This window comes from Rhea americana, unplaced genomic scaffold (genome assembly GCF_003343005.1).
Source record: "Rhea americana isolate MKP2758 unplaced genomic scaffold, rheAme1 scaffold_117, whole genome shotgun sequence".
NCBI classification, from domain to species: domain Eukaryota; kingdom Metazoa; phylum Chordata; class Aves; order Rheiformes; family Rheidae; genus Rhea; species Rhea americana.
In genome coordinates, this window is record NW_028185228.1 from 1,166,514 (window position 1) to 1,184,779 (window position 18,266).

General features: G+C 38.4%; 1 protein-coding gene across 2 annotated transcripts in view; it reads right to left on the minus strand.

Annotated features, from left to right (window-relative positions):
* FAM184A (family with sequence similarity 184 member A) overlaps positions 1-18,119 on the minus strand; it is an 88,701-nt gene extending 70,582 nt beyond the window's left edge. For both annotated transcript variants that reach the window (XM_085318595.1, XM_085318588.1), the window contains exon 1: positions 17,808-18,119. In XM_085318595.1, coding sequence (XP_085174721.1) covers positions 17,808-17,975 — 168 coding nt within the window. In that variant the 5' untranslated portion in view covers positions 17,976-18,119. The remainder of the gene's footprint in view (positions 1-17,807) is intronic.
* Positions 18,120-18,266: the final 147 nt, after the last annotated feature.

Consider the following 18,266-nt stretch of genomic DNA (forward strand, 5'->3'; position numbering starts at 1 on the left):
GTCCACTGCTCTCCCCTCACCTACCCAGCCAGTCATTCCATCAGAGAAGGCTCTCAGGTTGGTTAAGCAGGATTTCCCCTTGGTGAATCGATGCTGACTACTCCTGACCACCTTCTTTTCATCCATATGTCTGGAGATATAGATGAAAGATATGGAGCTCCAGGATGAGCTGCTCCRTCACCTTTCCAGGGATGGAGGTGAGGCAGGCTGGCCTATAGTTCCCTGGGTCCTCCTTCTTGCCCTTCTTGAAGACTGGAGTGACACTGGCTTTCTTCCAGTCCTCAGGCTGCTCTCCAGTTCTCCAGGACCCTCTAAAGATGATGGAGAGYGGCCTAGCAATGACTTCCACCGGTTCCCTCACTACTCGTCGGATTTACGGATGTCAAGTTTTCCCAGAAGATCTCTAACCCAATCCAGACCAAAGAAAAGTCTTCCTGTCTCCAGACTTTCTCCCTTGTCTCCAGGCTCTGTGATTCCTGAGGGCTGCCCTTTGCAGTGAAGACTGAAGCAAAGAACACATTCAGTAATTCTGCCTTCGCTGTAGCCTTCATCACCAGTGCCCCTTCCCCATTCAGTAGCAGGCCCAYATTTTYCCCATTCTTGCTCTTGCTGCTGATGTATTTGAAGAAGCCCTTCTTGTTGTCCTTGACATCTCTTATCATACTTAATTCCAAATGGGCCTTAGCCTTCCTCATCGCATCCMCACATACTCTTACAGTGTTCCTACATTCCTTCCAAGTGGYCTGTGCCCTTTTCCACATTCTGTGTACCTTCCTCTTCTGTTGGAGTTTTGCCAGGAGCTCCTTGCTCATCCATGCAGGTCTCCTGCCCCTTTTCCTGCACTCCTCACTCATAGGGATGCACCGCTCTTGAGCTTGGAGGAAGTGATGCTTGAATACTAGCCACCTCTCCTGGACCCACCTTCCTTCTAGGGCCTTAACCCATGGGACTCCTCCAAGCAGGTCTCTGAAGAGCCCAAAGTCCACTCTCCTGAAGTCCAGGGTTGCAATCCTGCTTATTGCCTTCCTTCCTCTCCGCAGAATCCTGAACTCCAYCATCTCATGATCACTGCAGCCAAGGCTGCCCCCAACCTTCACATCTCTAACCAGTCCCTCTCTGTTGCTAAGGACAAGGTCCAGCAGGACACCCTTCCTCGTAGGCTCCTCCACCACCTGTGTCAAGAAGTGACCACCAATGCACTGCAGGAGCCTCCTGGACTGTTTGTGCCTAGCTGTGTAGTCCTTCCAGCAGATGTCAGGGTGGTTGAAGTCCCCCATGGGAACCAGGGCCTGTGACCATGAGGCTACCTCCAGCTGTCTGTAGAAGGCCTTCGTGATCAAGTGGTCTGTGGTAAATATCCACAAGTATCACTCATATTTGCCTGCCCTTAATCCTTACCCGTAAGCTCTCGACTTGCTCCTCCTCCACCCCTAGGCAGAGCTCGATACATTCCAGTTGCTCTCTCACATAAAAAGCAACTCCGCCACCTCGCCTCCCTGGCCTGTCTTTCCTAAAAAGCACATATCCATCCATGGCAGCATTCCAGTCATGTGAGCTATCCTATTACGTCTCTGTGATTGCAATGAGATCATGGCCCTGCGACCGCACACAGATCTCCAGCTCCTCCTGTTTGTTCCCCATGCTGCATGAGTTGGCGTACAGCCATTTCAGAGAGGTGGTCATCCATGCAGGTTTCCCAGGAAGAGTGCAAGAGGGTCCTCCACAGCCATGTCTCATATGCACATCCCCAGCTGCATGCACCCACTGGAGGCTTCCCACCTTGAGTCGTGTTTTATTGACTACCCTCTCTCTATAACTTTCCCCTTCTCCATCCTACCTAGTTTAAAGCCTGTTCTAGTTAGATTCCCGGGGCCCAAACATCCGGTTTGGCAAGCCAGCACAAACTCACACACAGACACACACACACAGACACACACAAACACTCTTCAGTAGCAAGCAGTTTATTAGTAGATACTTACAAACAGACTGACCCGACGCTAATCTCGAGAAGGACCACCTCAATGCTTGTCCCGCTCGTCTGCATGGTGAGAGAGAGAGTGGGCAGGCACAATCTTTTCGGGTGTCCCCAAGGAGGCAACGTGGTCCTCTGTTGTGTAGCAGCCCCTCCCTCCTTCGGAAAACTCCGGCATTTATGATTACTTGCAGTAGGCGGGAGTCCCGGCACCTGGGGCCAACAAGTGCAGGGAGTCTAGCCCAACTCCGCCCCGGTTGCATAACTGGGCTATGATMCTGTGCATGCGTGCAGACTTATTTCGGGAGCCACATTTGACTTTGGGGGTCGCTATTTCACTACTCTTCAGCTTCTGACCTTCATGTTGACTGCTTCTCATGGTGATTCTGTGGCTGGAAGCCACAGAATCTATATGTGACCAACTGCTGTTCTTTCTCACAGATTTCCACGACCTTGTTAGTTACTTATTTGTATCCTGCTTAACACAGCGGTAGTTCTAGGCACTAAAAAGTTACCGCACTAGACTATTCTCACCAAGTAGCAGTTGGTACAGATATAAAAGTTGCAACATGGACCATTCCCATCAAGTATCATGTAGTACGGATACAAAGCCCTCTTTACCAGGCTGGCCAACCTGTTGGCAAAGACAAACATGCCTCACTTAGTGAGCTGGATCCCATCTCTCCCCACCAGTCATTGATCTTCAAACAATATCCCATGATCATAGAAACCCTAAACCCTGTTGAAAACACCAGCAGYGCAGCCAGTTGTTAATCTGGATAATTCATCTACTCCTCCTCCCATCCCTCCCCTTCATCAGGGAGACTTATCCCACCTATACAGTGGGAAGCAAGCAAAAAATTTAAATCTACATTAACAGAAGACCATCAAAAATCTTCCAARGTTATGAATTGATTTTATATAGTACTAAAAGACAAATGTATCATATACCATAGAGATGAAGAGTCACACTCTTCGTTACAATGGATATTGGATTCATTTCTTCCCCTTGGTGTTCCATCTGTTAACTAAATAAGGAGAAGCCAGTTATATTTACTCATTTATAATTTATTGACCTATYAGCAGTCAATTATTAGTGGTCAATTATTAAGACCTAACAAATAAAATCAACTACTTTCAAATCCAGAAGAAGCCTGTTTTTACTACACAGATTTCTGTTGCTTAATACCTTACAAACACAGTATGGGAAAATAACTTTGGAGAATTTAACAGTATTTCAGAGAAGCAGTCCACAACTACTGACTACATTCTTTCAAATGCATTTCTAAGAGTGGACTGCCGATTACACTGTAACGTTTCATTCCTCTACATGCATTGTTATTAGTAAGACACTGAATACCACAAGACATTTACCTCAAATACTCTTTGAAGTTGCATTTTTGAGGTGAACTTTTTAAAAATTGTAATCAAGAGACAACTCTGAAAAACCTTCAGTTGGAAAATCAATTGCTAAATCTGAAGACCTCCCTCTAAGAAGCCATATTATGTTTGTATGTTGAGGGGCCCAGGTGAAAAAAGGACAAAGAAATGCTCTCCCTTTTGGTATTAATAGACATTGTTATGATTCTTTCCACCGAGTCTTCTCTTCTCCAGGCTGAAGAGTCCCAGCTCTTTCAGTCTCTCTTCCTATAAGAGACTGGAGCATTTCTCAGTCATCTTTATGGCCCCTTGCTCCTATAAGTCCATGTCTCTCTTGTACTGGGCAGCCCAGAACTAGATACAGAGCTCCGTGTGTCTCACCAGTGCTGAGCAGAACTGAAGGATCACTTCCTCAACCTGCTCACAGTGCCCCCTCCTAATGCAGCCCAGGGTACTGTTGGTTCTCTTTGCTGTGATAGCATATTACTGGCTCATGTCCACCAAGATATCCAGGTCCTTCGATGCAGAGCTGCTCTCCAGCAGCTCAGCCCCCAGCCTCTGCTGGTGCCTGTGGTTATTCCTCTCCACGTGCAGAACTCTGCACTTTCCTGTGTTGAACTTGATGAGGTTCCTCTCTGCCCATTTCTCCAGCTTGTCAAGGTCCCTCTAAACAGTAGCACAACATGCTAGTATATCAGCSACTCCTCCCAGTTTTGTATTGTCTGCAAAGTGCTAAGGGTGCACTCTGTCCCACCATCCAGGTCATCAATGATACAGTTAAACAGTATCGGCCCAGTATTGACCCCCGTGCTACACCACTAGTGACTGGTCTCCAGATGGGATTTGTGCTGCTGATCATAACCCGCCGAGTCAAACAGTTAAGCCAGTTTTCTGGCTTATGTACCTTACTGTCTATCTAGCATATACATACAGAACACACACTGGCATATGACAAAGTGCAAAGACAAATGTCTCATTTTAAGTTTCCCAGAAGCTAAGCTCCATTTCAAATACAGCTAGCAAAAGGCTTTTATGCATTTTTGTTTAGCTTTATTTTTAATATCTGTAACATAAGAATCTCCAGCAATTAGTACACTACTCATCCCCTAGCACAGTCAGATAAGCTTCTGAGAAGGACAAAAAATTTTGATACCTACCTTATATTTTTGGCAGCCACTCACCCTCGTTCTAGTCTGCTCTTAAAGAGGACTTCAACTACTTTCTGCCTAGAGTTTAAGGCTCAGAGAGACTATGTACAATACAGCTTCCAAAACAATAGTTTCTCTTCYATGAAAGTGCTTATGATAAGAAACATTAAACATGATCAAGCTCARTGTTTACTAACCAAGCTGCTTACATTTTAGAAATATCTTTTACAGATAAAAACTTCATAAAATGTTTGCACTTGTTAGCTCGCCATAAGATTTTCATTAAGCTTCTAATACACATCCTATATTTTGTACACTCTTCAATCACAGAACCAGGGCACAAAACACACTAGAACACAATGAATGGAAGAATTCCTTAAAATGTATTTAAACTGGATCATTAGTGATACCAGTGTATCATTAAAAAAAAGACCAATTCAAGAGAGATATTTGAAAAATAAGCAGAAACTAATAGACTGATTACCAGTATACTAAGTAAACACAAATCCCTTTGCAGAAAATAAGTTACTTTCTACTCCATTTCAAAAAAAAAACCAAAAAAAAAAAAGAATCAAATAACAACAAAAAATATGCCAAGAATCAAAACAAGCTAAAGAAACTTGATCTTCTGTGTTTCTCAGGCTACGTGAAAATGGAAAACTAAAGTACCAGTGCTTTGTGAACATCAGTGCAAAAAAGAAGCCATATAAGCTACTTATGAAATTTTAACCTTCCCTACACCAAAAATTCACACCTAGTATTACTAAACTATACTTCAGAATGCAGGATGCAAAATGAGCTGCCAACATTACAGCCCTCTAAGCCATACCCACTCTGTATCCTATGGATGAAGTGTTGAGAGGTGGAATCTGCATAGCATTTACAGCCTCCTCCCATTCCTAGTTACCTATGACTAGACAAAAATTATCTAAGAATAAGCTACACAAGCTACTGTTCAAAGTGTTACTGTCCAAAGAAAATACAGTTTTATTTAGAAAAGAATCATTAGGAAGGTATAAACTGAGGTGAAGGTGTATCCACCAGGAAATTAATCTATTTCAAAATCTGCTACAGCCTACTGGGGCTTCCAGATAGCAGGTAAGCCACCATTTACAAAAGGTAAACACAACAGTACAAAAAAAGATTGACTATGAGTTAACCTTTCTGAGCTGTCATGCAATAAATTAGTGACTTGAATTAAAAAGTCTAATTAAATGACATCAAGCATGCTTATTTTCACAGCAGAGGAGTCTATCAAAAAGGATAGCTCTCTTAAATTCCATTATAATAAAAACAGGCCTGTAGAAATTGCTYTTCTATAACCCTATAATGGACAGGATTAGCTTAAGTACTTATTTTGCACACAACTTAAATCAACTACATCCTTCTGTTACAGACTAGATTAACATATACTGGCATCTGCAACTCTGTGTCCTCACACTAAGAGAGGCATTGCAGTATTGCCATCAATGCCAGATCAAAACCCTTTTCGGTTCTAGGATGTTAAGACCTACCAATCAGGCTATGTCAGAAGCAACCATTACGAACCCGTGGCACAATAAGCTTTAGGCAATTTATTAGGACAGTTAAATCTTGGGAAGTATACTGCAACAACAAAAGATTTAGTGACAGATGCACAAATTCCCCAATTCTGCCTCTTGGTAAGAGGAAACAACAACAACAACAAATCTCCTCCCTGCCCCCCACAAATAAAAAACCCACTCATTTATCTGCTCCTCATCTATCTAGAGTACATTTAACATGTATTCTACGTTTAGATCTTAAAATCACTGCAAGGAAAACAGTACAGGACAAAGGATTATTCAAATTGTGTTTTGGTCATAGAGCTGTGTTTTCTTACGGATTTCTTCAGTATTTGCATATTTGATTGGAGTCTTTCAGGTTCCAGAGAAATCTATGCTAGTATGCCTGTATTGCATCTGCTTGTGGGTATTCAGACTCTATAAAATAAGGATGCACAGGAAAGTTCTCAGATTAGAGCAACCGACTTTGGTTTGAACTGGTAAYATTAGACTGCACCTAGCAAAAAAGAACACACACACATACACAGACTATAGCAATGACCTTCACAAGAACTGTTCCATATACAAACTAATGTATTTACTCTCAGCAGAGTAATATTATAAAGTTCAAAGCTTCCCAAAATAAAAGCTGCAACATCTAACTGGAGAGAAAAGGGGCCAAAAAAGATAGTCATCTTACAGACCTGTATCACTGTTTTGGATTAACCATCAGAATAACTGCTTTTTAGTAGCAGAGACAATATTTCCTTTTCTCTTGAGAATTTTAGGGGCTTCTGAATTCTAAGATACTTAGAGCAACATTCAGCATACATACAAACAGCATATATACCTCTGATAAATCTGATGACAAGATAATTGTGTTTCCAAGTCTTCAAAATTCTTAAAAAGCAAGAATACAACTCTTTCAGGACTGACTTAAACCAAGCATCAATCCTCAAGGAAATTGGCGAGTATTGTATATTCCCTGAGTCAGCTTTAGGAAATATAATTTGAACACGTCCTTTAAAGTTCTGCCAATGCTACTGCTCATTAAAATATCTGCTAACATTGCTTAATTTGCTAACTGAAAATTAAAAACGACTTTTTTTTTTCCAGGAAGTTCTTTCATTTCTTTTGTCACTTTGCCAGTCTTTCAGGAAGCCAGTGTGACGGTACTTATTTTCAGRTAAGTAATTCTCTGCATGTATCTTCATAGAGCACAATGCAATTGACATTAAAGTTTTCCATAATGACTGCACAAAAGGTTTGAGCAATTGAGTTTATAAAAGTAGCACGAAGTTAGGCCCCTAAAGAGAACTTGCTTTGCGTAATAGGATGTAAAGGTRGGGGAGGGGGTGAGAAAGAAAGAAAAAAGATTTGCCTTTGACCTCAGTGTCAATGAAGCTAAAACCTCAGCGCTGCACTATGTTCAGCACCATGGATAGAAACATGCTGTTCCTCACTCATTTTTCAAGCTTTGTGGGGGGAGGAAGGGAAACRCACACACACATCCAAAAGGGAAGAACAAACATAGTTCCAACACTATCAGTAGGCAGTGTCAAATACAATTCCAGTTCTTAAGTCTTCTAGAAGTTCTCTCCACTTCTTTCTGCACCCTTAAACAAATRCTTCCTTTTGCTGTAAGAATCTGCAGTGAAAACAAAAGAAGCTCAAGAATTAGTAATATGGGATCACACTTACCCAATTTAAGGGATCATGTTCACCAAAACGTGATGTAAGCACATAAAAAAATTGCTATAGCTTTTGAACATTCTTTAACCTTTTCAATATTCTATCGTGGAAGGCTTCATGCTACCTTTTCTAATGCATCYTTTCCCTCCATCTGCAACTTTGCTATACTGATAGTCTTTTGAAACTGTCAGTCATCACATAAGAAAAAAAAAATCTAAAGTTTCCATTAGAGAAAAAAAGTCTATTACACACACACATCCCGTCTCTTCCTTTCTCCCCACCCCAAACAGTCTAGGATTTGGAATGTAGTTTTTCCTGGAGTATCAACTCACAGCTATTGAAAGYAAAGCAAATCAACAGATGAAAAATTTGCTTCAAGCTTTTTGCTTGTACAGACGGTACAAAGATACAGAGAATACCAATGCCTGCTGAAACAAGYGGAGAAAGCACAATCCTATGCATTAGGTATTTGCAGGTAAGGCAGAACATACTCATACACAATACTATGAATGGTTGTCTACACTGTAGATTGCAAGGGTACACATTASAAGGTATGACGCAGATCATGAAAATAAATTAATAAACCCAAGAATACTGGGATTAGAGTGAAAAGCCCAAAATGCAAATTTCCAAGACTAGTTTGAAGAACAAGTAAATAGATCATGTCATTCCAGYCTCTCTTAGAATTACAGTATTTTTGCACTTAAAAATAAACAACTTTCAGCTCAGCATAAAGCAAACAGCCATATGCTTTGAAGAGTTGATTGATATTTATAATATTAACTTACAGTTTCATTACACTCCTGTGCTATAATGTTAGACACAATATGGGAGAGCTAGAGAGCAATTCAACCWAAAAGATGATTCAAAAAACTTCAACTGAAGTTTTATTTGAACTCAGTGGTGCCACATTTACATAAATATATATATATATATATTATATATATATTTATATATATATATATTTGAAAATAAAGTGATTCACATTAACTGGTTGAAAATATAGGTTATGCTAGAGAGAAAGACAGAAGTAGAATTGCAAGGTGAGTATATATTATTTTATATGTGTAATTTTAATTTGTAGATATATTCTAGAAAGCTTACTACCCAGTATAAATAAATTCTATGTTTAAAAATGTGAAACCTGTATTTCATATTACACAAAGTGATGTACACAAAGTGAACAAATATAAAGAAAAAAAYTATTTGAATTCTTTTTCATTAGTCTTCATTACAGAAATAATTTATCAGCATTTTAATTTGTCACATTTTAAAATGCCAGAGATGCTCATGGGAGTTAACTGAAATATATTTTAGTACAAGCTATCCAAACATATCAGCATTCATACTGCAAAATWCTATATCTGAGAAGGCAGTAAGACATACTCTTTGATAAAAGCTGTAGCTTTCAATCACATTGTGAGCAAAAACATTGCTCAATTACAATCTCCAGCTTACAGCACACCTGTTTTCCAAAAACATTATGGGTTAGCCCTCTAGAAAGTTATTTTTCCAGTCATTTTTAGGGRAAAAAAAAGAAAAGACATTAAATATTTTTCATAGCCACGTCATATTCCTTATTTTAGCTGAAAGGAAAACTTTCACTCGAGCATTTTTAGCAAGTAGGGCTGCAWGAACTTTTTAACTATATCTAGTTTTAAAGGCTATCATTTTGAGCTAGCTAAGTGACAACCTCAGTAAAASGTTGTTCTTCCTCAGAGTATTCCATGTTCAGTTAAAACAGTTTGACCAAGGCAACAAAACCAGGGTAACATGCATTAAGTAGGACAAGATGGTGAATAGATTTGTATTGGGCTATTTTTTTTTCCTTTAGTTATTTTTGGAATCTAATGCCTCTGGTTATTGTTATGATGTCATTAGAAAAAAATACATAGAAACTTGGCTTACTACTACCATACTTGAATCAGCCAAGGGACACACACATCTGCTTGTGATTTCATACCATTATGTAGAAAATTGCTGGATTTATTCAGTAGCATGACAGTAAACATTAAAAAATGCTTCATGAATTATTTAAGGTAATCCTGCCTCCACAGCTAACAGGAAGTAAAGTTTTCAATGTAGCTGCACAAAAGAGAATTCAAGGGGAGGAGGGGAACAGCAGTATCACTGACAAAACTGCTATTCTAACTAAAGCCAAAGCCTGAGTTTGGAGAATGAGATACTAAAGGAATTGCTATGACTAGAAGCAGCCAACGTTCCCAATACAATGGCTTATAGTAAATAATGTTTATGTGGCCTGCATCTAACACACGTATCCTAGTTTGTATTTTATGACATTTACAAAATTGAAGTATGACACCACTAAGGTTTTAGGACAATACAGAAATACTTGAATATGAACAGTGCCTTACAGCCATGGTTATTTAATATAGTTTTACAATATTTGAAGAAAGTACGAAACCACCTTAAGATTAAATTGCAATTTGACTTTTTCCTGAAGAAGTGGTATAAGGTGAGATTGAAAGATTCATCACTTTAAAGCAACTTCCTTCCACTTTCATAGTGGGAAACAAACACAAAAAGATCAACTTCTGCCTACACATTTTTAAGACTGAATCCTACAAGAACTTCTGATTTATTAAGAACTTTGCAAAGTTCTTTGTACATGACAATTTATAAGTGTTTGAACAAATGACTATATGAATACCCTACACAATTATATAGGGTTTTCTCATTAATTTTTCTGACAAAAATTATGTAAAAGAATCTCCTACTTAGAATATTTGCATTTGGAGCAAAGTGCTTCAACATTATATTTTTAAACTGTCAACTGGAAGTTTCTTGATTTTATCTAAACCAGACAATAATAGCAAAAGCCTTCTTTTATAATGCAGTACTTATCTAGAAGCTCTAAAAAGATCAAACTAAACTTCCAGCATTTCTTAAGCTTTAGCTGCTTTTTTCCATATGATGATAGAAATCCTGTGAAAGATTAACAGATTTTAAACTTCACAACATTTATTTTTTTTACTATAAATCCTAAAATAACTAGTCTATTAGTTTTCTTTAAGATACTGATTTATCAGATGTAACAGCTGAAGTATCTATGAGCCTTAACATTAACAGTTTTTCAACTCCTCATAATTCTACATTATCTAACTTTACCAATAAACAAGAATAAGGATACAGCAACATGTAGTGTATTATTCACCCTGTTTCTAAACTTGTCTCTTCATTTTGATTCTTTTCTGTAGCTTTGTTTTCACATTTTACTATCCTAGTGACACTATGGGCATACTAAGGAAGTATTTTAGACCATTAGGTTATGCGAATGTGTGATCAGACAGTRTTTCAACAACATACATTCAATTACACACATAAAAAAAAATCCTTAGAATATTATGGTGTCAGTCATCTCAGAAGAACTCAGACTCAGTGGTCAGCTATTAAGACTATGCAGGCAGAGAGGAAAGGAATTTCATCTGCAGTCTTTTCCACCCCCACCCYTTCTACCACTGATTCTTGTCCGACTTCTCTCTTTCTTCTTGACACCTGGTGACAAAAGGCTGTAAAGTCACTGACCTAATTCAACACTGAGCTTTGAAACATACCTGTATCAGGTCTACACACCTGCAGTCTCACTTGATAGGTACGCAATGATAAAGGATGGAAGAAGCATTTCAGGGATACATAGTCCTGAGGTCTTCAAAGTATCAGAATAACTAATTTATTTTCAGCTTCCTGACTGGCATTAAGTAAGAGTCATCAGACTTTACATCAGGATTGTCAAATATATTTTCATTCTTCCACTCCYGTTTCAGAGCGGGAGAGTACTTATGCTTTTTGGAAGGTGACCAGTTCTTCTCTACTCTGTACATAAATCCTGTTAACAGTAAAACAACCAGAAAAAAAGAAAAAACACACAAACTTTTGCATTTCATTGTCTCCATTCTGCTAGCAGATGATATGAACTCCATCATTCACGCTAAAAAAGTGAGAGAAGCACAAATACCATCAGTCTAGAACTTAGAATCCTATAGTTTTTGTCCTACAAAATACAGGAGGCAAGAAAACCCTTCTTCAGGTCTAAGTTAGAAGAAACAGCTGCTCTACATCAATTCTAAGTACTTCAGCCAGCAGCTACTTAGATAAAGCTAGCAATTGCTGCTTTTATTTGAAGCCTGAAGAAGGGTTTGTGAATCCAAAAGCTCAACTTATTTTTTCAACGATACCAAATGGTATTAAAGACATTACACCTTTTCTCAGTTCTATCTTTGTCATTATATCATCATTTCTACAGAAAGCTCCTTTTTTAGTGAGTATCCCTTGCTAAGCCTAACTGCTGCCAAATAAAGACCTAATCTAACCCAAACTCTCTCCAAAACTTTTCTGATCAAAAACTCACACTCAAATACATTTTGTGAATTCACAATATCTCTAGGTTGCAATCAAAGAACAATTTTTAAGACTCATTTTGAGAGGGTATAAGCAACATTAAAAACATTAAACAACGTATTCAAACTATCTTTTGCATCAAAACTCTTATATTAGTTAACTATAAAAGCTTATATTTTTATATACAAGAAAAGAATACAGAAAAACTATCTTCTGGGGAAAAAAAATAGAGGTAAGTTTGCCTGTCTATCATTTGCTCTTAGTGCTTATTTTTAAACCTACTATCCTAATGGTAGACATTTACTTTCAGTAGGTGCAAATGTGTTCTTTAAGCATGTTTTCTAACATCTTTCATGACCTTTCAATACATGAAATGATGGAATCCAAGTTTCTATTATCACACATCAAAGCAGGTATTGAGGCTCTTCTGGTATCAAATAAATCTCAAACACAAACTCTTTAAGATCTCTGAGAACATCCTAATTAACTATCTCTACAGCAATTGAAGTCCATAAACTAGTACTTTTTAAAAAGTACTTAAGTTTTTATTCATTATTGCTGAATTCATTGGTACACAAAAGTATTTTGAAACTGCTTCTGTGATATACAGTATGAACTCGATGAGATCTTAAACATATGCAAGGTTCAAGCTCTATTACCTACAGCTCTTTSAGAAAGTGGTGGCATATTCAGTGGCATCAAACTGAATGATCTCTGTAAGAGAAATCTGTAAAAGCGCACACAGCCAACAACTTAAAACTAAATGGAGACAAATAGTCATAAGGGGAGCTAAAAAGAATATACTAGCATGATTAAAAAGAAGTAACTTAAGAAGTCTGCTTCAGAAACACCATCTCTAAAATTTTCAGCTCCTCCCTTCAGTGTCTCTCTTGTTAGAGAACTTACTTCAGCCATCTTCAGAATAACCAACATCAAACCACAATTAAATGTTTCTAAAGAAATGTTTTTATAATAAATTCAATATATAATACTACATTTTCAGTCGAATTCTGGAAAACCACTATTTCTRAAGTGGTTACAAAACATAGCATTTATTCCTATCTTACCACTCACAGACACATGCAAAAATTTTGACATTCCAATATGAACTCAAATCACAACGTCTGTGAAATTTCAGTCCTTTTCATGGCATCTTAGAAGTGTAAGCAACTACCAGCCTACTGCCAATGTTAATACACATTCAAGTAATCACGTAATTTAAAATAAATAAAATTAAAAAACCAGAACTTTTTCCAGAACTGTTAATGGCATCAAATACCACAGGATGATATCTAATGTGAAAACACTTCTAACGGTTCTTTAGATTCTATTTTCTTCCCTCTTTTTAAGGGCTCTTCTTTTAAATTCTCTAATAACCTTATATACAATGAACCTTCTGCAGGTAGTTGAGCCATTTTGAGGCAGAATACTTCCAAACAAAAACTGATGAGGTTGAACAGAAATACAACATTTTGTTAAGAATAACAATTGCATTCTGTGATAGCTTTAACTAGCCCAGCAAAAAAGTCCACATAATAAGAAGAGTAAGCACAAAGATGATCAAACTTGCTATTTATTCTTTAAAATAAATTTACTTGCTACAGCCCAAAGGCAGCTCACTGTGCTAATTACTACACTGAAGTTTGTTCTCCATGAACTTCTCTCAAAGCCAGGAAGACAGAAAGGAAACCACTAAGTGCAGTATTAAGGGAAAACATCACCAGCGTTTTAGAGAGAATTTTTCCTCTTTTTATGTAATAGATCATTCTAATAGATTCAATCACTTTAATGCATGTATCTACCCTACGGCCCTTACAGACTTCGCTTCAAGGTAATGTATCATGTCTGCAATTAGTATCTTGCAGCCAGTCAAAGTTCTCAGAGTACAATCCTGGTGTGGATCATGTAGTTCTTCCACAAAAGTCTATGTTGATGTCACAAAGTCTGCACAACAAACTTGAGATACATTTAGAGTATGAATTTCTCAATCACATGCTCAAGCTGCAGTCAGTAGCATAAAGAGGATATGTCAAAAAATAATTTATACTTGTACTCTTCTGGTAACTCTAAGAGCAAATCCCATTCCTCTCCATGGATATACACATAGTAGCAATCTGCTTTTGTTTTCTATTCCAGTTGTCTTAATTAAATATATATGCACATTTTCATCTGCAGTAGGCATAATTCAACACTACATTAGCACTCCAGCATGCAGTAATACAAACACATACATGCAATCTCATAACCACAGCTTATTTTTTTTGTTGGCTTTAATCTTGATGTCAGATGCTACTTCATCCCCAAACTGGCACACAGATCTTTTGAAATGCCTGAAAATAAGGAGCTTATACTAAAGCGGAAGACCTGAAATTGCTTCAGCTACAATTTACCGCAATCTTTCAACATTACATGGAGCATCACTTCAGTTCTAAATGCTGTATTTCTAACTGTTGACTTGCCGTACTTCCCCTTGCAAATTAAGCATATTAAAGTTGAATCAAGTCAGTCATTTTTTTTCAATATAACAGAAAAATGAACTGTAATTAAGCACTTCTGAAATACTGTGTTTAGTGAAATGRACTTCTTATTTGACTTGTTCTGAATTATTGATTAAGCCACTAATAATGTCTCCGCTTTTCTTGTGTTCCTATATTGTTTTGACTGAATCAGATTCTCTTGCAGTAACTTGAAAACATGATAAAGGAATCCTAATTTCAGAATTTTACAGTTACTTCATAAGTTACCTGTATCTCCTGGATGTTTTCCAGAGGAAAACATTTTCTGCTGCTGCTATTCATGACTCATGATACAAACTGTACAAAGATAGGAAAAAAAAAGCTACTCAGTCACATTGCTTTTGTCAGAAGGCGTAAGCTTTGATAAAGTACCTAACTTCAACTTAATACAACAACCTTAAAGAAAAGTTGGAAGACAAAAGGAAGTGTTTTATATGAAAAAACACAATTTGAGAAGTACACCCAGGTAAGAAGTTCTTAGAATGTTCAAGAGGAGATCTACACACAGATCAGCAGGATTTGGGTCAAATATTTTCACAGGAATACTCTATTATCTACTTTGCATCAGTTGTTCAAGTTAAATACCTTTACAAGCTTTTGGGAAATAAGTTAAGTTAGTTCTTTTAAAGTTAACTATTACTAAGAAGCTAGAGTATCATATTTCCTTTTTTCTCTGTATCTTGAGTCATCTCAAAAATAATTTATTCAGCCATCTATAAAATAAGACTTCAGATTCTAGAGCAGGTTAGAAAGTTCAGATTAGACTATCCCAAAGAAGTTTCTATACTTAACAACAACAAATCCTTTTCTGAAAGGTCAAAACGAACAGGCCCACACCCTCCAACTACAAAAATGTCAAGATTTGCACCTCTGKCTCAATGAAATCAATCTTTAATATCTTATTCTATTGCATTAAGATAAAAATAACTTTATTGTTGCCATAGATGCAAGATAAGTATTTTTATTATACAAGCTGTTTCAATTGTAAAAAAAACCTGCTTTTCAGTCTAAAACTTCAGATCACCACAAAGCTCAGTTAAGTTTTCAAGCTTTCTGCCTAAAACTCAATGCTTGAGAAAAGAAATCAGAACACACACACAAGGTAAGATATCACCAGAACCTGCAAGTCACTRGGAAACAAATGCAAGATTCCAATCCTTCAAAATCCAATACAAGTGTAAAATCCTAGTAAAACCTCAACTATCTTACAGWTATTTAAAATATACAATCTGAAAACTATTCTTAGCTTTTCTCTGCAAAATGTTTTGAAATCCTTTGAAGAACAGACACGCACACAGYTTTTCAGAATTTTCACTACCATAAAGCATAAACTAGTTCATGAAAAAATACAGAATTTACTTTTATTCTTCTCATATCTTTCAATACAGAAGTTCAAAATATTCCAACATTATGTGCGAAATTTAACCCATATCCATCTGAAGATCTCTGATATGTAGCAATGCAAAAAAACACAGGACAAATGTCCAGTGATGTGGAACTCATCRGTAAATACATACAATTTCACCGCACAAATGCGGCACCCTTTCTGAGCTCAACTATTACTTAGTAATACTAAGTAAACTTAGTAACTACCGGGTAAGATTCTGGAGAGAGGGAAATAGACCAAAGGACAAACAAGCTGTAATTAGCCTCTGAAAGTATTATCTTGCACATCTACTAGTCCCTGAGGTAAATCTAAAATATATGTGCTTTTTGCACCTTTTAGGGAGCACAAATCTGCATAAATATCTTTAAAACTTTAATCTAGAACGTGCATGGATAGGAAGTTAAACCAAAGTGATTCTTCAGCTGAACTGAAATTTCATAAGGAAAAAACAAGATTAAATCAGACGAAGTTAACTATGAAGAAATCAAATTCTGAATCAAAAAACAAGACAAAAACTTCTCTGTTTGCTGAAGTCATCAGTTTTCGAACAGAGGTTACACACTGTGTTCTATGATAAATACTGTTATTTAATCAATCAGCTCTGCTTCAGYTGTGCATAAATACAGACTATGTCTGCAATATGAAACTGCTACCAGCTTTCATTCTCTTCATTCTTACTTCCAATGAAATGTCACCTTCATCCATTTTAGCAAACATTTGAAGAAGGCCAGCAGTTCATCTCTGAGGGCTTTTAAATTGCCTTTAAAATGTTTTAGCTATATTAATTCTTGATAAAAAATATTTTTTTCTGTTTTCCCTTTAACGAACATTAACCTCACTAGGAATTAAAGATTCCTAAACAAAACTAGTCGTATATGGTTTGAGCATCAAACAAGAGACATTACAGTAGCAAAACATTTTTTCTTTTTTAGTTATTCTGATTAAGCAAGTGATAGCTACCATCATGTCTGAAACACACGGCCTACTAGCCTTGACAATATGTTCTTTAAATGCATGGTAATCTGACACAGCTTTTAACAAAGAGTCGATAATGTTTTCTATATCAGAAATGACATCATGAGAACTGTTAAATCAGCATGACAAGGCCAAAGGTATTCTCGCACTACACCCTCACCATCTAAGGCATTTAAGACATTACCAAACACCTTAAGGAAAAACAAAACAAAATCTCTCTTYAATAACAGGAAGCATCACTTGAATTTTTCTATTTTTAAAAAAACTCCAAAATGGCTTATTAAAGAACTAGAAGAAAAACTATAGTTTTCATAAAATAAATAGCAACTATCAGCCTATCAATAAGGGATCATATCCCRTATATTCAGATTCTTCTCTATGAAGAACTGAATCCAGGCATAACTTCCCTAACTAGGAAGTGATACTACAGCACTTTCTGTGAACATTTCATCTCTCCCTTCTGACACTCTCTTTTCCAGGTTTTCACGTCTGCCTGAGCTTTTTACTACGAGACCRGTAAAGGATGTGCTGCGATTCCCCCTGGGTGACTGAGGTAGCTCTGCGAAACCGGGCAAAGAAGCCATTGCAGAGACGGCCTTTAGGGCACAAACCTGCCAGACCTCACCCGCTGAAGAGCAGACGTCCTCTTGGACTTAAAATAAACAAATAAATAAAATCAATCCCCCGAGACAACTCTTCTTAAGCAAGATTCATTTTGTCGTGTGAAAAAAAAGGAAACAAAAAGCATCGTGCCTCCCTTTCACGTGTGGGAGAACCAAAGGAGCARGGAGTGAAGCGGGGATCCGGCTAGCCTCCAGCCTCCTCGGAGGCCGCCAGGGCAGGGTGCTCTCTTACCTTCGTGAGCTGGGCAATTTTCTTGCTCATTTTGAAATGCAGGTCCGGGCTGTGCTCGGCGCCCAGTCCTGCCTGCGCGGAGGCCGAGGCGAATTTTCCCGCGCCGGGCGCGGAGCTGCCGCCGTAGCTGTGCTGCTGCTGCTGCCAGCTCATCCCTGGGGTCGCCATCTTCACCGCCCGGCCCCTGCCGCCGCCGCTCTAGCTCTGCCAGCAGCGGCCCCACGGGAAAACCGAGCAGGGGGCGCCCCGGCCGCGAACTGCTGCCCGAGGCGGCGCCTCCCGCCTCCGCGGGCGCTTTCTACAGCCGCCCTCCCCAGCAGCCGCGCGGGGAGGTAACCGCGCCGCGGCCGCCGAGCGAAGCGGCACCGGCCTCTCGCCACCCCACACCGAGCAGCGAGGCTGGCCGGCCGCCGAGCCCGTCGCCGCCCTGCGCAGCCTGCCCGCGGGGCGGCCGAGGGG